The 20,540-nt window shown below is 43.8% G+C and overlaps 1 protein-coding gene across 2 annotated transcripts; it reads left to right on the top strand.

Annotated features, from left to right (window-relative positions):
* Positions 1-3,593: 3,593 nt before the first annotated feature.
* TSPAN15 (tetraspanin 15) lies at positions 3,594-20,110 on the top strand. Of its 2 annotated transcripts, none has more exons than XM_069018971.1 (8): positions 3,594-3,774; positions 7,982-8,167; positions 10,138-10,212; positions 11,938-12,033; positions 13,619-13,735; positions 16,984-17,031; positions 18,473-18,589; positions 18,893-20,110. In XM_069018971.1, the coding sequence occupies exons 1-8, from the start codon at positions 3,679-3,681 to the stop codon at positions 19,043-19,045; spliced, it is 888 nt and encodes a 295-aa protein (XP_068875072.1). In that variant the 5' UTR covers positions 3,594-3,678; the 3' UTR covers positions 19,046-20,110. The 2 variants fall into 2 exon arrangements, with proteins under 2 accessions (XP_068875072.1, XP_068875071.1); XM_069018970.1 differs by lacking the exon at positions 3,594-3,774 and adding an exon at positions 3,819-4,036.
* The last annotated feature ends 430 nt before the right edge of the window (positions 20,111-20,540 follow it).

Genomic DNA, 20,540 nt, shown 5'->3' with positions numbered 1-20,540 from the left:
AGGAACCACTGACTCTGCTCAGAGCACAGCACTCTTGCTCACTGTCAGCTTTGAAGCTAAGGACATAAACATAAGGGACACACTGAGGCTGAGATTTCCAAGAGTACTTGGCACTGACTCACGCCTGCTCTAAGGGAAGCTGAAGGTGTTTCAGGTATGAAGACCTGCCTTCAGGATTCAGGAGTGCCTGCCGTGCTGGGATGGCAGTAGTTTTCCAGCTCCTGTAGCTGCTGGAGCTGCAGCTTGTGCCAGGCTCTCCTGTAACAGGGCAGTGTTTATCAGTTCAGGATCCTTTGCACCAGCTCAGCCTGGAATCTTTCCTTGCTTCATTAATTTCTGGAGGCAGCCTTGAGTTAACCCATCACCTAACCAACTCTTTCAAACAGGTTTTCTCTGATACAATATTGCCCAAGTGGTGTTTTTAAAAAAAATCAATACCTGTAGTCCTGCATGTAATGTCTCCTTCTCTTCACGAGAGACTTCCCTGCAGGTAATCCCTCTCAATTCCCTACCCAGAAACTGAAAAGGTGCACTTTTACCTATCTTCTGACGTGCATGGCAAAACTGTTCTGGGTGCTTCTTCAAAGTCTTACACTGACACCTCATTAAACAGCTTTGGACCTTTCACTTTCCCCGCACAGTTCAGGAGGGCAAATGTGACTTTCATGACTTGCAATACGAATTCAACAGCTAATAGTGTTCTTCAGATTTTTTTTTATCTTCTCTATCAAATCTCTGCAAATTTGAAGGAGAATAGGAGCAAAACCTCCATACATTTAGCTGGGAGTGCACTAAAGTGCTTTATCAGTTACGGAAAGTAGAACACAAGCAATCACTTAGAAAAAGGGCTGCACTTATTTACCCTTCACTGGTGAAGCTGCAGCCTCTCTCGGCTGACTTTGAAGATGGTCAAGGTGCTCAGGTTTCTTAGGAACCTTCTTCTGAACCATCTGCCCCAGTCCCTGATCTGTTACTCAGGTGATAATCGAAGAGCAGCCACCCTTTGGTCAACATTTCATCATATGAGTCAGGAGGGATTTGCTTTCCTGTATCCACACCCACACCTTTTATTCGTTTGCTGGTTGTGCATTGACAAGGTTATCATCCTGGAGCCCAGCCAGCGATTTAGTGTGTGCTATCAGCCTTTTGACTTGAAAACTGGAGCAATTTTTGACACAGGCTGGCTCCAGATTCCTCAGGGAAGTCACATTTGCCTGACACAGTGGGTAAACCTGCCTCACCAGTGGTTTTGGAGTTATACCAGAGAAAGGGACTGTCTGAGAGCAGGGGGTTTGGGTTTGGCTGATTTCACTGTTGCTTTTATTACGGGCAGGACTGTCAAGGCCAAAAGTTACTGTGCTGAGTCACCAATCCCAGGTTTGAGCAAAGGGTGAGAGATGCAAACAAAAGATGTGGGTCTGCAAGGTCAGGAAGGGTGATTAAGGGGTGTTTTGGAAACATAATACCAGGTAATGTAGGCAGTAGAGGCTTTAATTGTTTTGCAAGTTGGACTCTGCTTTTGGAGGAAGAACCTTTGTTCAGGGAACAGCTCTGAGAGCAGGATGTGAGGACCATGAGCATCCACCTTGGGTGGGACAAAGTACAGCTGGCCTGCAACTTCATCAGTCAGATGCGGAATGGAAGGAAGCAGCAAAAATGCCTCTGGTAGCACTGAAAGGCTTTGGGTCTTTCTGACATGGTTTGGTGCAGGGCTAGCTGTGGTTCACTTTCTTTCTGCAGAGCCCCTAAAGCCCTGGGTCAAATGCTCTGCAGTCCATAGCTTTAGGTGGCTGTCTTTAGGACAACCCCTGGAGATGAGTGAGGAAATGTGAGGGTTACTGATCCTTAATATGAACAAAACCACCGCCAGTTGAGCTGTTGGATGGTCCCAGGAGCAGATACTGTAATGCACAATCTGCCAAGCTCTTGGTTGGAAAACTGCAGCCCTGTGCTGCATTGTGCTGAGGGGGAGAGAACGCAACCATGACGGACCCTCAGGCAATTCATAACATCTTACTTTAACCAGCATTTGCTGCTAAACTATAATTGTGTCCAGAAATCTTGCCGTTTGTATAGAGAAGTCTGGGATTCAGGAAAATTTTTCATGCAGTTTCATAACAGGAACCTGTTTTGATACATTGGTTCAGTTCAGAGGGAAAACAGCATGAAAACAGGCACAGCTTTACTCAGCTTCCCCATCCAGCACGACATGTCCTGAAATTTCATGTGCAGTAATCAGCACAAATGACAAGGTAAGGTATTAAAAAAGTCAAACCAGAGCAATGAATTTAGTTAAATGAGGAAGATACCTGACAGGAACATGCTTAGATATGAATGATGCCCATGAGACATGAAGACCATGTGACAGACTCTAATTCCCAGCAACTATATGTGATGGGATTTCCAGCCTGCCATTGGTAAGTGTCAGGGATATTTGCAAATCTCTTTGAAAATGGAAGTTGTTGATATTTTAGAGGGTGAATGCTTTAGTACATTGTATTACTGTCAGAGACATTAGCGGTGAAGAGCTATTCTGTTGCTGGGAGTGTCCTGGGCTGGATTGTTTTCCAGAAGCAGAATGTAGTAGCACTGCATGCAATAGCAATGGTACTTTTTATAATAGAATTATCCAGGGATTGTTTTTAGCCTTTATAAACGGGGTTCTGGTGTATTGTATGACCTAAAGAAATGATGTGTGACTGAACATTTACACAGTTTTCATACACAGCTCAGAGGTTTTCCAGTCTCTTTGCTAGGTAACTTAAGGATAAATGCTGCCCCACTTCATCTCCTCTGACACCAGACACTGATTTTCAATGCCATCTGTCTCTGCTCCGGGCCAGGATGAAACAACCAACTCTGTGACAGTTGTCTGCCACTTTGAATGAGACTTTTTTTCCCCGGGGGAAAATAGCCCTTTGTGGGACAGGAGTGCAGCACTGCAGGCTTGAAAGGGCTTATTTCATCTCGGAGGCATGAATGGCGTTTGCAGTTCATGATCGCTGTGTCAGACCCAACACCGACCCACTGTCACAGCAGCGGGACGTGGATAAACGTCGGTGTAGGCACAAAACGTGGCCGGTGCAATATGCCCAGTAGCTGTTGTTATTGGCAGGACGTGACCCTCTTTGCATGTGCAATCGCGTGGGTGACATAAAGAGAGGTAAATGCCCTGGTAATGCTTCCTCGTGCTGGTGTAGGGTGTAGGGATTCTGCTTTGCTAGGGTTTTGGATGCTCGACCAAAAATCTGAGCGTCCATGCAGCAGCTTCCCATGGCTGTATTTTTGTCCCGGCTGTTTTAATGGCGATGGCAGAGGTCTAGGGATGCGTGCAGGGCTCTGGCAGCACTGCGACATTCCTGTTGGAGCAGCCAGATCTATTTCTCCTGACGCCTCCAGCTGCGGGGCTAATCCCGACCGAGCGGCCGGGCTGTTGCCGAGGAAATTGAAAAGAAGAGAAAAAGCGAAGAGAAGAAAAAGACGAAAGGAGAAGCCGCAGCCAGAGCTCGCCAGTCGCTCCCGACGTTTCCCCCGCGCCGTCCGTGCGTGCCGCTCCCCGGCCCCGCTGCCGGAAGCGGCGGCGCCCCCGGGCCCGCCCGTCGGGGCGGCCGCTCCCGGGCGGCCGGGAAGGGGCGGAGGGCCCGGCGGGGCGGCGGCAGCGGCAGGTGCCGCGGGAGGATGGCGGCGGGGGACCCCGAGCAGGCGCGGTACTGCGGGCGGCTCTCCTACCTCTGCCTCAAGCTCACCCTCATCACCTACTCCACCACCTTCTGGGTGAGCGGCGCTCCGGGGGCGCGGGGGGCGCGGCTTGGAGCGGGGAGTCCCGCACCCCGGTGCCGCGGGGAGCGCGGTCCGCCCTGCGCAAGGCTCCGGGGTGTAGCAATAGATGGATGTTTCCGCGGCTGAGGTGGCGGCTGTCACGCCCGTGGCCGCGGGTGTCACACCCGTGGCTGTGGGTGCAGCGCCCCGTCCTTCCCGAGGGACTGACAAACTGGTTTTGGCGGATGGGAACTTGCAGAGGTTGGAAGTTTGGCAGGTAAAAATCATTCATGTGCGTATTAAAATGCAGCTCTCTCCTGCAAGGGAGGTGGGCAAATAGAGCCTTTGCCCTGCAACGTCACTTCTCGGTGTGTTGGGTATGTCCTCTCCTGAGCCTTCTCAGGGTGAGGCTGCCACGCTTTAGAGTTTACAGATGTGTGGTACTTGCTGTCCTCATCCAGATGTTTGGTAAAGCCAGAAAGTCCCAGATGATGGGTCCAGACTGTGACTTCCGACTTTCGACATGTGGTAAATCCACACCAGGCACCCCCTGGGCTGGATGGAGCCCCTGGGGCTCTTTGCATGTACTCTCTGTAAGCACCGTGATTTTAAAAGGTGCTTTTTTTCAGGCTCTAGGGTATTGGGAACATGCTGGCTTCAGGTGGTGCTGATGTCAGAGGTGCTCAGGCAGGGTTTTTTCTTTCTGGCGTTTTCACTTTAAACGTTGCTTAAGTTCTAGTTTGGCTGGTCTGTTTCTGTCTGACATGGTATTTACCAGTTGGGAGCATAAGGCTTTTGCTTTGCTGCGTGGGAGAAGAGGCTTAGATCCTGCAGGTTTGATAGTGAGTGTCAGATTCTACCTATGATTTCATGAACAAAGATTGAAATGCAAAATGTTCAGGTGTAATTCAGGCTTTTCGGGACCTTGGATATCTTTTGTCTGTCTTAGCAGACAAACCAACCCTTAGGTTTAGGCTCCTGGTGCTCCCTGTGTTCCTCCACAGCTGTTTTGCAGTTGTGAGTTTTAGAAAAGGGAAATTCAAATTTGTTGTGTTATTTTTCGAACCCCTTTTTTGCATCATGTCCTTCTTGAAGGACCGTGTGCGTTGTCTGCTCTGCGTTTTCTGCCGACAGCAAGGGCCTTTGGTGGTGGGATGTAAACATTCATCTGGTGGCAGAGAAAGGGCCCTTCTGAAACCATTCTCAGAGCGTCCTCGGAGGACAAAGCCTCTTTCAGGCAGCCTGAGGATTTTATTTACTCTTTGTAGTTGCTTGCTCTGGATTTTCAATGCTCTGCCTTCGTTTACAAGCAAGAGCTTCGGTTTGTTGGCTGTGCCAGGGAGATGGTTTGCTCTAGGAGGGGGGAGGATGGGGGCTGCGAGAGGGGGAAGGAAGGATGGGGAATAATGGGGAATTTCCCTGGGAAGGCTGGCGCTGGGCAGCATCCTGCTGGCGCTGGGGCCGAGCACACGCTGGATTGTGTGAGGCGTGTGGGCTTCGCTCTTGGAATTTTCTTTTATTCCAGCTTAGCGAAGCAGATCTCATCAGCTGTAAATGTCAGTCGCCTCGTTCTCTTTTCAGCACTGTTATTCTTGCTGAGTTTGTTGTTTTTTGTTTCTTTTTCTTTGATTAGTGTAAATGGAAGTAAAGCTTGGCTGTGGGAGTATTGGCTAGGCTTGAATATTGGGTGGTTTGTGATGTTCTGCTGCTGTTTGGGACTTTGACCTGCTGGATGCTGAGTTCATTCAATTCCCTCCCTGCTGTTGCTGTGCCTCTGGTACGTTATGAGTGATGAACGCCCAGATTTGAGGCCCCAGGATGGCTTTAAACCACCAGGAACTAAAGATCAGCCTTATCCAAAGCAGAAAGAAAATTAAAGGATCGCTGGGAGTGTTGGAGGGGATGTTTGCTACAGGCCTTGTGGTCTTCCCCTGTCACCCAGGGCTTTTTAAAAAACTAGTTGTCACTGTAACTTTTCCAGACAACTCTTTTGCTGGTGAATGGGGCTGTAATGTAATTTACTTGCCCAGCTGAAACAAAATCCAGCATTTTAAACAGAAGGTGCTGTTGTTGAGCTTTATTTAAGAAAAAGAACTGTAAATACAGGGTTAAAGCCTCTGCTTATAAATAAATAAATGCTTCTCTTTTCTCTTGGGAAAGCAGCTTCTGTGCATGCAAAAGCCCCTGAGAAATCCCCTGGTATTTGCTGGGGGATGCTCATTTAATGTGAGTCAAGGGCGGTTGATATTTCCTGTGTACGCAGCTGGAATTGCCAAACTGGGAGCTGTTGTGAAGGATGCAGGATGTAAACAGTCCGTGTGTCAGTGGGTTCCCGATGTAAGAGTTGTGTCCCCACCTCCAGGCACAGGAAGGGAGAGCACAGATCGGAGAAGAGACTTCGAGGGATGACTGCTGGGTTAGCACATCTGCTTGCCATAAATAATTGCTACTGCTGGTTTGACCATATTAAAGGTTTAAAAGATTTTCATTAAATGCTTAAAAAAATAGAAGGTAATGAAAGCCTAAATCTTGGAGGGCGTGGGAGCAAAAATGGAAGTGAAAAGCGGTGAAGATATGTGTACATAAAGATGCATTTATGTATCTTAAGCTCTTAAAGTAGGAAGTATCTTGCATTTTACTTACAGGCACTTTTCAGTCAAAAAGCCCTTGAAATTTAATGCTTTGATGAGAAAACTAAGGTTAAGAAAAAGACATTTCAGTAAAAAGTTCTCGCCTTGAAACAACAAGAATTTCTCCTGAAATTCTGACCATCCCTATCAAGCTTTAATACTTGAGGTTTATGTCCAGTGTTTGGTTTTTTTACTTTTTAAGCAAGGGAGCTACCAGGCAAGAGTTACTGTTGTTAATGGCACTTTAGTGTTTGCAGGAGAATCTGGTTTTGGGGTTCTTCTCAATTTGGTCAAATTTTCAGTTGCTTTTAAAATACCTTCAGTATATTTACTTTTAATGGGTGGGCCCTTCTGAGAATTTTCCCTATTTAAATGACAAGCTGGTGGCATTCCCTGCATATTGTCCTTTGGTGTTATTTTTCATTCCCCTAGAAAATCAAGAACTTCCAGTAAGTTGTTATTTATTTTAACATATCTCATAATTTAAAAAGTATTTCATCTGTTTGGCTCATGAACTTGTAACTCACATTATGGGTCCCTCTAGCCCTTTGTCTGGGTTATACTGTGTCATACCCAAAACTAAGAAGTGAAATTAAAAATTAAGAAGTATAATTAAGAAGCATTGGTGTGCAGAGAGCAGACTCGTGTTTCCTGTGGAAATGTCAGGTCAGGAAAGGGGAATGTTGTTTATCAGGTTGCCAAAATGATTGATTTTTGTCTGGTCTCTTCCCTGAGGATGTGTCTGGCTGTTGGAGTCGGCAGGAAAGTTTTTCCACTGCAATTTTTGTGATTAAGTATAGTGGGCTATTTTTTATTTTAATTAACTCAGCATAATTCAAAGTGATTTGCAGCACACTGTAGTTTTAATACCAAATGATTTTAACTTAATTAGTTACTTTGATTGAAATAGCTTTACCTTGTTAAATGAAATATGTCTCTTCCTATTTCACTTGTCGACTATATCTGGTAGTAGCTCAAGAAAGTGACATAATTTCAAACTTGGGTTGGTTTCTTTTTTAGTTTTTTATCTGGTGCCTTTCCCCTGATGGCAGGAGGAGTGGAGGTATAGGAAATACCTGACTGTATTTACTGAGCCTAAATACAACAGGAGATAGTACGAAGAGACAGATAGGCTGCTTGCAGACCAGCTTAGAAACTGTGTTATTTTAGAGACACATATAGATTTCTATATGTTTATACACACATAGAGAGAAAGACAGACACTCAGAGGAGGGTCATTAATGCCATGGCAGTTGCTCATATATGTAATATGTGTGATCTCAGGTGGCAATAAATTACATTTCATCCAGTGATGTACATTTTGATTTGTTTAACTTCCAGAATGTTAAAACATGATGAAATATGTTTTTGAAATGAGCAAGTTTCATTTTTTTCCCAACTCATCTCTTTTTCTGCTTTAGTCTTGGAGGTTTTTAAAATTTTTTTGATCCAAACTTCTGCTTTGGGAGTTTCATTGTTTATAATGAATCCTGAAGTGAGCAGTGACAGGTTCCTGTGTACTCACAACCTGTCACCTCTGTGTTTACCGTGAGAAAGAGTAACATCCGTGCTCTCCTCTGTTTCTCTTCCAGGTGATCGGAGCCCTCGTCCTCGCCGTTGGGATTTATGCAGAAATTGAAAGACAGAAGTACAAAACTCTAGAAAGTGCCTTTCTAGCCCCAGCAATTATTTTAATACTTTTGGGCATTATAATGTTCCTGGTATCCTTTGTGGGTGTACTGGCTTCTCTAAGAGACAATTTATGCCTTCTGCAAGCAGTAAGTGTTGGGATTTTTGTTCCTACTTTCTGAGGCTTGTTGCTTTTGCTTTTCACTGTCCTCTGAATTCACATCCAGAACTATGTCTGCATTGAAAAATATTTTACTGAAGTTGCTTTTTAAAACATTTTAATTAAATCTGAATTTAGTGGCCGTGGTCCCTCCATCAGGGAGCAGCAACATTCGGTCTTGCCAGCAACAGAACCAGCCAGAGTCTGAGCCCGGTGCTGAGAAAAGCAGCTTCCCAGTAGTTAAGGTTTTATGGAAAATAATCAGGAATGTGAGTTATTATCAGTCGGCGTGTATCTTGTGCAAACTCAGCTGTTGACGTACCAGTTGATGCTGGCTTCTTGTTTCAACCCAGAGGAAGTAGCTCAAGAGAGAAACCCTGGCTCAGGCTGACGTCCAGCAGGCCGGTGTAGCTGGAGTCTGCCTGTCCTCCCCTGGGAAGTGGAATGAGTGGGGAGATGGAGAAATGTGTGTTCAAAGTTAGATGTGCAGCTCGGGCCTTTGCGAGAAGAGCCCTGAGGGTGAAATGAAAGGGACATGATTTTTCTCCCCAGTGCCTCTGAAAAGGTGAATTTTAGGGAAATTCCTGGGTAACGCTGTGGTTGCAGATGGAAGCTGCACATGTGACTAATTAAAATTAAAGTGTGCAAACTTCGTTTTCACCTGCATAGAATTTACAGAGAGTTTGGGTTGGAAGGGATGGACCTTTTAAAGGCCACCTAGTCCAACCCCCTTGCAATGAGCAGGGACGTCTTCCACTAGACCAGGTTGCTCAAGACACAGCCCAGCCTGGCCTTGTCATGTCAGTTCAGTCTAACAAAGTGCTAAATACATGGTTTGCTATGGAGGGCAAAGCCAGAAATAACCATGGATTTTGAAGTTATACTGGAATTTTACTGAGAGCCCCTCCTTAGGCTCCTTTCCCACTGAGCGTGGTGGTGTGTCAGATGCCGGGAACATTTTCTGTTCCCATTCTGGTAGCAAACCCAGCTGGGTATTCAACAAAGCAAGTCCCTGGTGCCAGCTTCCCAGGCTGATTCCAGATTTAGCAGGAGAAAAGATACCTGTCTGGTGAATTCCTGACACTGACACTGAGCACACCGAAATTAAAGCAGCTTTCAGAGGGGAGAATTAGGGATTATTTTCAGATGAGGGATCATAAAACTTCACTCCTGATGCAGTTCACTGTTACACAGCAGACCTGAATTCACATAATGCCCAACTTTTATGCCTGAAGGGTTGGAAAAACGTTTAAAATACTGGCATGTTGCAGCTCTCTCACGGTGCTGTGGATTTCTTCATATTTTTCACATTTTACACACGCTTTGGTGGGCACTCATGGATGCACACATGGTTGTGTGTGAGTGCATTTGTGAGCACGTGTATATACACAGGCAAATAAATTTGTGTATATACACAGGCAAATAAATTTGGGCAAATAAATTTGTATATAAATTTGGCAAATAAATTTGGGAAAGGTACAAAGCCTGGAATTTTGCTTTGATTTAGCACTGGCAATGTGGTAGGTTTGGATTATCCTAAGGTGCTGCTTAATCCTCTAATTGGAAGCTAACAGGTAATTACTGGTTTTGTAGGGAACATAAAATCATGAAGTTTGGTGTGGTTTGTAGAAGTCCATCAATGTGCTTCTCTGGGATGCTGTTGTGGAAAGGAGTATCTTGGCAGGGTAATTAGATCTAATGGTTTTGAGTCTGTTCAAAGCAGAAGAATAATGTGCTTGCCAATTGGGCAAAGCCCAGAACAGTTTAAGTGAGGAAAAAAGGCTTTCTTGTGACACTGACAGTTTTATAAAAACAACCCCATAATTTTATATTTTCCTTTAAAATGCCATGCTGAAAGCCAAGTCTGTTGGCAATTGAATGCTAGATGTAAGAGCACTAATTGAAAGAGTAATTGGAGTTGTTCTATCTAATGACTCACTTGCACTTGTTTTCCTGCAGTTCATGTACATCCTTGGTATCTGCTTGCTGATCGAGCTGACAGGTGGAGTGGTGGCCCTGATCTTCAGGAACCAGGTGAACTGCTTGCTTTAGGTTTTGATATGATTCAGCTATGCTAAATAACAGCTGTTCAAGTTGTCACCTGAGCACTAATTGATAGAGGTCTGAAGACAGGTCCAGGCTTTCCAGAGTCTTCAGGGTTCAGCAATGGTGGGGTTTGTCACCATTCTGGAGATGAATTCTGGATTAAAGAACTTGGAGAAAATCTGGTAACTACAAATGTGTAATACAGGCAAAATGAGTTTCCAGCTCTTCGTGTATGACAAAATGCTTTCTTCTGCTTTGCCATCTGGGTCTGACTGCTGATTTGGGAAGTTTCCAGATGGACTTGGATGGATGTTTGTTAGTGGCCAAAATGTTTTGCCTCAGTTAAAGGACAGCTCTTCCCTGCCCACATCCATAAGCAACATAACTAACTTATATAGGAGACTCCATCACTGACAAGCATGCTATAACTGTGTTAAATCCTTGATTTTTCTGCAAAGAAAGCAGCAGACTATTTTTTTAAGTTAGAAATGCTTTAAAACATAAATGTATTCACTATGACAAGTACTACATTGCTATGCTCTGATTTATAGCTGGACAGCTGTGCTTAGGGACAGGTTTCCTTGTTTTTCAAGGTTAATGGAGAAGTTTGGGTCAATATAGGGAGGGCAAGGAAGCATTTATGGATGCTTAGGGTAGTAGCCTCTATTTAAGTTCTGTTTGTTTTGCATGTCTCATCCATTTTTCCCATTCCTTTCTCTACTTCCGTTTCAAATCTGTAGAGACTAAATGAGGTTCTTGACCAGTTAGGAGGGTCCTGTGTTATTTCTTGTCACTGATGCAATAATCCTTTTTGTTCTGGTTAGTTTGTAAGTGTTGCAGTTTGTAATACTGAGAAGATGAGTGGGTGTATTTCAGGTTTTCTGACCTGTAAGGCTTTAACTTTGTCCATTTCAGCAGCCAGATTGAAAGAAAAGTTGTTAAATTCTGGTTATGATTAGTCCCTGGTTTTGCTATGCTGAGATTGTGCTGGATCTTGAAAACTAAATGCTCTTTTTTTTCTTTTCACTCATCTTCTGAACTTTAAAAACACTTTGTTGATTTAATTTCTAATATGCAATGCTGAGGAGATACCATTTTATACCTCCCATCGCCCCACTGCCATATTTCTCAAAACAACCACTGTAAAACATACAGATACACCTTTTTTTCCACTTAATGTGGAATAAAGCTCTCCATCTGGCAATTATGGACTCTTTGGAAAATCAAATTAATGGAAAATTCATGGAAAATAAAATTCATGGTGGTGACACAGTCAAGCCTTGTCACTCAGGGCGTGGTGCAGACCACAGTGCCAAGATCCAGCACCCAAACCCACTGCTCTGTCACCCAAAAGATGGTGAGGGTCCCCAGTGCCCAGTGGGAGGGATCGTGCCTGGGGATAATGGGACCATCTCTGGGAGATGCTTGGAGAGTCTCAGCAATGAGAGGAGTCACACTGCTGGCACTTCCCAGCCCAAACCCAGCAGTGAGGCTGCTTCTATAAAAGAGAACAGATGGTTGGTCTCTGCAGGGTTGTGCTAAGGTTTGTTTTTAACTAGTGTTTTGGTTTTTTCTCTAAAAAAAGGCCAAAAAAGCACCTTTTCTTTTGTGCTCATCAGTTACACTTGTGACTTTACCATGCTCTTCTAATTTTGTTCCAGCCCATGTGCCCATTGTGCAACACATAAATCTTGTTTTCCTTTTGCATTTTAGACAATCAAATTTTTGAACGATAACATTAGAAGAGGAATTGAGAATTACTATGATGATTTAGACTTCAAGAACATCATGGATTCTGTTCAAAAGCAGGTTTGCTGTTTTTTTTTTTTTTTCCTTGGACTAACTCAGCCACAGCTTTGAGTTTTTCCAGTGATGTGACAATCAAGTTGTTAGTGATGAGGGGGATGAGATCTCGTGTGTCATCTCTTATGGTGTTGCTGCTGAGGTCAGGGCTCATCCAGCATTCCAGCTGGATTAAAAACCCTCTTGCATCACGGCAAAAAGAGAGGGCCAAAATGCAGCTTTTGCCTTGGCAGGTGCAATTCAGATGCTCAAGGTCAGATCCTACAAATCTCTAGGTTTATAGGGGCCCCACAGCTGGATTCAGACAAATTCAGTCTAAAGTCCACCCACGGCCTTGCACTCAAGCGTTTCTGGCTGGTCCAAGACATTGAGAAGCCTTTTGTTAACAGGAGGCATTGGATAAAGAGAGGTGAGGTGGCATTTAGGCTGTTACACCCTGGGCCGTTGTGTGGCTGCTTGAGGGCATGCAGAGAGCTCTTTGACAAGGTGGTTATTGGGAGGAAATACCAGTGGAAGAGTATCTACCTGTAATTAAAATTCAGGAATTGCGGTGAGCCCAGCTGAGCATTACGTAACGGCACGTGATGTTGGCTCACAGCCTTTTTCTTTAATAAGGCTAGTCTGTTGAAATGTTTATTGGATTATTAAAGAGATCTGCCATGCAGTTCAGAGACTGTAGAAGAAGCAAAACGTGTTCAGAAATGTGATGTCAGGGCCCATGTGATGTCCGTGACTGTGCCAAGTAGTGATTATTAAAAAAAATTGACTTAGGAAGTGATACATATACTCTAGGACATCGTTATGGAGATGGCAGCCTGCTTTGAAAAACAAAGTTAGCATGGAAAGTCTGTCAAAAGCAGTCCATCCTGAGGAAATTTTGTCATTAGACTTCATAACGCTTTAAAGTTTCCATGCACTGCCCAAAATTATGGATACGTACAGTGAATGTACATGTTAGTGATTAAATGAATTCCTCCTTTTCCCTTCATTTAAAGTATAAAGAGAATATTTATATTAAGTCAGTGTAATTTTACAGTATTTGTTTGCTGGATTTCAGTTCTTCTAAATTACACCCACAGTGTTTTGGTGAGACTAATTTGTGCCTTATAGCAACGCTTTTGTCTTTTAGGCCCAGTTGGAAATGTAGTCATAATCCTGAAAACAACTGCAGAGGTAGATTACAGGTCAAGATGGAGGCAATGTAAAAACATTGCTTAATGATGTCCAGACCTGGAAAGATAATTTTTCAACTCAGAAAATATGGGAGGTGGAACTTAGCACCAAGTACTTTGCTCTGGCACCCTGGGTTATAGTTCAATGAGTGACAGAGGAATATTACCTATATCTTTAATTCTTTTAAATTGTATTTATGATATACATTCATACATGCCTTGCTGATAAAACAAAAGAAGTTTTTCGTAGCTCAGGGTTTTAAAAATTGTTTTATTCTTACTTTGTTTTCTACTTATTCAAAGAGTTTAAGATAAAAGTTTTTTTTCCTTTTCCTTTTGGAACCATAGAACCATTTAGGTTGGAGAAGACCTTTAAGATCATTGAGTTTTGTATCTTTTTTTTTTTTTTTTTAATCCAGTTTAAGTGCTGTGGTGGAGAAGATTATAGAGATTGGTCCCAAAATGTGTACCACAACTGTGCAGCTCCAGGACCACTGGCCTGTGGGGTGCCCTACACTTGCTGCATCAGAAATAAGGTAAATCCCAGCATCTCAGCATCACTGGTGTTTACTTAAGAAGGTACCTGACTTAGGAAGTCTGGGGTAAGAAGTGAAGGAAAATGGGTCCTTCCCTCCCCTAATGGATCTGTGGGTCTTGACAGCTTGCAAAGGAGAAAAGAATGGATTAGATGTGTTGGCTGTGGTCCATTTTAGTGACCCACTTCCCAGCCCCAGAAGGGATATTGGGTGCTCCTCTAATCTCATGGCTTGCCTGAACTCGAGCTGCTTAAAATTCAGTTTTGCTGGTGTTTTCCCCAGGGTTTGCTGCTCCAGCTTTGCCAGGAAGCCTGGGACCTGATTGCTGCTGTGGGTGGGGGTCAGAGTGATGTGCTCTAGCTACTGTGTGAATTAAAAACCAAACAGAATGACCTTGTCATCTCCAGAATAATCCAAAAATGTGGGCAACTGACCTCAGGGTCAGGGCATGCTTGTGGGCACAGGTCTGCCCCAACCCATCCTTGAGAACTGCCTGCCTCTAAAATCCTGGGAGGACTGGAGTCTGGACCAGTTTCTCAGTCTGTGATGAACTGGTACTAACTGGTGCTGACAGCACCTAGGAGCAGGCATTGATTTTAATGTAAATGTGTTTTAATTAAATTTTGTAATTCACTGCTCTTCATTTGAGGGGTGCATATAATGCTGAATTTGATAAAGAACTGTTCCTCAACTACTCCAGTACGGGCAGTCCCTGCCTCACTGGGTTTTGGGCTTTGGTCTGAACACGAGACAGAGAGATTGGGTGTGTGTAAGAGTAGAGCTCATGATGGGTATCCTGCTGCTGCCTGGTTTGGGCTGCCCTTTCAACATCTGCCTTGAGCATGGCTGTTTAATTTTAAAAAAGGAAAAATAAATGCAATGGTTGTGTCAGTAATCCTGCTAGGTGTTGCTGAGAAATGTGTATCATAGGAGGGTGTTTATTACGTATGCTTACACATTTTTGGTGTGTGAGAATGGGTCTGTTTAAATCTGCAATGAGCTTTGATTTATTCTCAGAAACCAAAGCTAAACAGTTATGCTTTGAGTCTTAGGTGTTTGAGAGGAAGAAGTGTGTGTATGTGAAAGTAGTACCTGCTGATCTGCAGCTGCATGGAGCAGAACAACTCAGGATTTTGCCTTCAGAAAAGGGAAAGCACTGAAATAAAAACTTCTCCAAGGAAAAAGGGGGAGTATATTCTCCATATGCTTCATTGACAGCTGGGGATGAGGGGATTAGGCTGCTTGTAGCCCGTGAAGTGTTAAGCTCAGAGAAGTTAATTGAAAGGTAAGGAGAAGCCCCAAATTGAAGTGTAGTTCCTCCAGATGCTGCAGTGTGTGAGGGCTAGTGGCTCTGCAGCAGGGGGATGTTGTTGCTGTGCTGTGGAGTCCGGGCAGTGCAGCACAGTGACACCAGCACCAGGGCTGTGTGCATGGCTGCCTTGGGGGAAAAACAACCAGAAGATGCATCAGTCTTGTATGTTTGACAAATCTGTCCAAATACAGGCTGGTTTCTGTCCTGCAAAGCTACAGATATGGTTTGTGATTACTCATTGGCTTTGTAGTCATGGAAAACTCCCGCTAGTGTTGGTGACTGGATTCTGATCCTCTGTAAAAGCCTTCTGCTAACATGAGCCAGCTCATACTGGGGGGACTCTAAAGGAACTGCTTAAGTCAAATTATTTATTAAAGACTTACACTAGTGTAGCAGATAGAAGTTAGTCCCAAATGCCTATAATCCTCTGTTCTCAGTGCATTTATCTCCTCTGCATACAGTTGCTTATGCCACAATGTCCTGTTAGCAAATTCTGTGTTTCAAATTAAATGGTGGGACTGCATTCCTTGTGGTCACATATTTTCAGAGTGACCATGTGTCAGTCAGTCAGTCAGGCTTCAGCAGTTTTGGGAACATGAAATCACTCACAGCCAACGCAGCATGCTGGTGCCTAATACCGATACTGACTTCCAAGTGTATTTATTACCTGTGGTTGGCAGATAGGTACCCCACACAGTTTCCCAACAGCCCTGTGGAACAGTCTGAGCTTTTTCTTCTAGAAATGTGCTGAACCTTGTTTGTCAGACAGTTGCACGTTCAAGGTGAGAGCTCAGCTTTTTTCAGGGTCTTTAAAACTTTGCCCCTGACTGATATTTCTGCCATTTTGTACCATCCGTCTTCCATCTTTGGAAAACATTCCTCTTTCTTCTTGGGAAGGTGACCTGGGACCCCCAGGCTACTGCTCGGAGGCTACCAGCATTTAGAAATCTTCATTCCTACATTTTGTTTTAATTTTGGAGGAGTGTTTTTGGTTGTCCAGAGAAGCTGTGGCTGCCCCGTCCCTGGCAGTGTCCAAGGTCAGATTGGACAGGGCTTGGAGCAACCTGGTCTACTGGAAGGTGTCCCTGCCCATGGCAGGAGGGTGGGAACTAGATGGTCTTTAAGGTCCCTTCCAACCTAAACCATTCTAGGATTCTAGGAATGTATATCAATAATGCAGGGTTCGTTCTGCTTTATTTTCCTCATTTACATACTCTCATTTTCCTGCATATCTTTGGCTTTGTTTGCTGCTTCCTTTGATGCTGGTGGGTTTTATGTTGGATGATTTGTAAGTGGACAGTATTTTCAGGTTTGTTTTTCCAGGCTTTCAAGGTAGAACCCATGGAAGACATTACATGGGTACAGAAAATGCATTAGTAATATGTGGCAAGCACTCAGTCTCTTTTAAATATATGAGTTTTATATTCATATATCTATAATGGCATATAAAATTATATTATAATGAATTTAGTCTTGTAAAAGGCATTCATAATATTGGAAGTTATTTGAAACTGAAGATATTTCTGAGCTTAAATTTGTCATTGTGTTGGCATGAAGGCCGTGTTAACCCCTGATTTTAGTAATAAGATGTATTTAGCTATTAAGGCTTTAAAATGAAATCCAGCTGTTTATTCTGTGGGAACAGCTGTGTCACAGCTCTGTCATAGCTCGTGTTGGTTGCTGGTGCCACCCTGGGTTTGTTGGCTAGAAATGGTTCAAATGTCTTGTGTTGTGACACGCTGACACTACTCGTTCCTCTAAAATCATGTAGAGCTCTAACTAAATCTGACGCTGGGGCTGCTGGGATAAACTGGTGTCAGACTGGGAAATAACCCTGCCATTGCTGTTACATGAGCTGGGTGAACAAAGGAGTAAAAATAATATTTGTGTGATTTTAGTTTTCTGCTGCAGTTAATATTTGTTGTTTTCTTTTCAGACAGACATTATCAACACTATGTGCGGATACAAAACCATCGACCAAGAGGTAACATAGCCAGTGCCCACTCCGTCATGGCAGAGAGGGCTGCTTCTCTGCATTTTTTTGGTCTGTTATAAAGTTGTCTTCTGTGTGCTTAAATCTGCTATGCAGTTAAATCAGCAATTAAAATGTTTTTTTTTTCCCCAGAATAATTTCTATCTATGAGAAAAAACTAATCTTGTTTGATTTTTGTATCTTCTCTTTTTTGCATTTTCAACAAGTCCTTGTTTGTTGACAACTTCCCCAAGTTAATTGCATAATTAATGCACAAAAAGCTGCTTTCATAATTTTAATCAGTGACTTGAGTTGGGGAAAGCTCTTAGTATTAAAAGCTAAAGTTTCTCACTGAGTAAAATTGGCATTGATAAAGCCAATTTAGGTGTGTCTAAGTATTTTAGATCCCATTTTTATATATTTATATATCCAATTATTATATATTTTTAAGCCTATAATAGTTATTCCTGGAAGAGAAGTGGGACTTCCCCGGTTGTGTTGGCTGCCTTCTCCTCCCTCCAGGAGTGGGATGGGGCCTCCTCCTTCAGCCTTCCCATTTGGGAATAACCCCAGTGACTCCAGAGGAGAGACTGCCAGCTCAAGGCAGTAATTGCGGAGTGATTAAGAAGGGAAATCAGTAATTGGATCTGCCCTGAGTTCTCCACTCCTGGCTTTGAGTGCTGGGGTGGGGTGGGGTGGGGTGAGGCGAGGCAGGGGGGAGGTGGGGGGGTGGGGGGTGGTGCTGGTCTGAAAAAGCTCCTTTCCCCAGCTCATTTGAGGTACTTGGAGCACAATGCCAGCCTCAGTTGTTGGTTTTTGGGATTACCGGTTATCTTTAAATACAACTTATCTTCATTTAGATTCATTGATTTATGGCTTAATCACCTGAACGCTCCAGCCGGGCTCTAACACGGAGCACTTGAGCATATGCTTAACTTTACTCCATTCATCTGCTTAGGATCCTCTGCAGCCTCAAGTGCTTTCTATATTATGGGTTGGGGTCACGGAGCAGCACAGCTTGCAGGACTGAATCCGAAATCCTCTTGTTCCTGCCCTTTTTAGGGTCTTTTTGCAAAGCACTTGGTCCACAATTTATATTTTTCCACTGCTGTACTTTCAACTTGGAAGCAGAGATGAAAGCTAAAGAGAGACTTTTCTGCTTTCGAAGTGGTCTTAAATGAGAATTGGGTGCATTTCTTATAGAAAAATAGCTGCAACAAACAGGTTTAAGACAATGAAATAACTTATTCAGGTGTAGAATAACTAAAAAAAAAAAAAAAGAGTAATTTGTTGAGGTGGGGAACAGCTTAACATCAGTGATGAGGTCTTTGTTAAACTCAGTGGGTTTAGAGATGGGAAGGCGAACCAAATCTGCCTACCTGAACTTTGAGTTGCCACATGTATCACACACCAGTGGAACTGCCTGTTGAACCCTTACTCTGATATTTTGCAGCGCTTGAGTGTTCAGCATGTTATCTACGTCCGAGGGTGCACGAATGCTGTGCTTATTTGGTTTTTGGACAACTACAGCATCATGGCTGGCGTGCTGCTCGGCATATTGCTGCCCCAGGTAAGAGAGGGCCACTGTGTTAACTGTGAGAGGGAACATCTGATTTGTTGCTACGGTATGTGAAATCTCATTTGACTGTAATTGTCATTTTCTTTTAGAATTTAATGTAACTGATAAGCTGAGGTGGCACGCTGCTAATTTAGTAGCATCACTGTGATATTTTGCAAGATTTGGTGAGGTAATTTGCTTTTGCTTGGGGGTTTTTTTGAGTCCTCCCCTAGCTGTGACAACTGGGACTTTCTAATGCTCTGATAGAATAAGCTGCATGTGATGTCTGACTGGGGCTGCCCCTTCCTTTCGCAGTTCCTGGGAGTGCTGCTGTCCTTGCTGTACATCACTCGGGTGGAGGACATCATCACGGAGCACAAGCTGAGCGAGAGCCTGTTCGAAGATGCGCGGCACAGATCTGCCCCCGAGTTAGCTGGAGCTGGCTGCTGCATGTGTTACCCGGGGTGACGTGGGGAACCCAAAACGCAGCTAAACCCAGGCAAACCCACCAGCTTTGGTTCGTGCTGCCTGTTGCAGACTGTGGGGTGGTGAACCAGCCAGCAGCCGGCGGTGGGTGTGACCCAGGACACACCGGAGGGGCCCTGAGCTGCCGACGGGATCGCGGTGCTGCCGGAGGGTGGGTCTGTGGATCATTAAATCTCCTCTTGAGTGATTGCTGAGTGATAACACAGCCAGAAAATCTGTTCTGGGAAGAGATGAACGTCGATTTCTAGGAAGTGTCTTTGCGTCTCGGGATGTCGTATTTAAGTGTTTGTCCTTTTCCAACTTTATTTTCTTACTCCTTTGAAGAGAGATTTCTTACCGATCTACATGGTGAATATTAAATGTGTTTAATAATGGAGTTTTATGCTAATCATGATGAATTTACTGACAATAATGGATATGATGCTGATCGCTTTCATTGCTCAGTCCTCTGTGCCTTTTAATAATGGGGCAAATGCCAATGTCAAATCGGTCAGGTAATGCTTGATATATTTTTTAATGCGGTTTATTACTGTCTGGCTTTTGTATAAACTTACAGGATGTTTAAGTCTTGGATGTACTGTATTTTTCCCCTTTAGTAAATTAACTAGGTGATTTATGACCTTCTATTTTTTTGGAGTTCTGTATGTCAGATGTTTCTAAAATTCACTGTCAAAATAAAAACAATGAGTTGTTTTTCTTAAAAATGAAAAAAAAAAGCACATAGGTTTTGTTTAAAATGCTTTTTATTTTTTTAGATAAGTTAAGCCTGTCCCTCAAACACTGAATCAAAAGGTAGAAATAGCAGGAGCTGTGATTCTGGCCTGGGTGCTGCCTGCCTGGGGTTTTGGAGAGTCACTGAACATTTGTGCCTCCCTTGCTTCTCTTAGTCCACCAAGAGCTCTGGGGTTTTTGTTGGTGTTCTTTTGTCCTGAGCATTTCTCTGCAGTCTCTCCAGCCCAAGCCAGGCCTGCAGGCAAAATGCAAAACCTAATTATCATAATATTTCAATTGAACCAAAGCCAGAATAAAGCAGATTTATATCCTGAATCTAAATCTCTGCTTTTCTGAACACTCCACTAAGAAAAACAGGGCAATGCCTGATACTATTCTCTCCTTGCTGCTTTTTGTTGTTGTTTTTAAAAATGTTCTTGTCCTGGACATTTTTTTCTGCTTTTTTCAAAACTCAGCGTTTGCTGCTTAACTCTCTGCCTTCACCAAGAATTTCTGAGCAAACTTCATGGGCTTCCAGGAACCAAAAAAGGACTCGTCCAGTTCTTTGGTGTTCCTGATGGTTTCTAGGGAGAGAGATCCCAGTCTAGCACGGGCAGTGCGAGGTCGTTTCCTACACAGCACACTCTAGCGTTGGGCCCTGCACATGGCTACTACTTACTTAATTGCTCCATGTCCTTGTCACCCAAATTTTCCTGGTCTCGGTCTTGGATAATGTGTTCCAGTAAGTTAAGAAGCGAGATATGTT

Source organism: Aphelocoma coerulescens, chromosome 6, assembly GCF_041296385.1.
Source record: "Aphelocoma coerulescens isolate FSJ_1873_10779 chromosome 6, UR_Acoe_1.0, whole genome shotgun sequence".
Taxonomy (NCBI): domain Eukaryota; kingdom Metazoa; phylum Chordata; class Aves; order Passeriformes; family Corvidae; genus Aphelocoma; species Aphelocoma coerulescens.
This window is presented reverse-complemented; position numbering and strand designations above follow the sequence as displayed.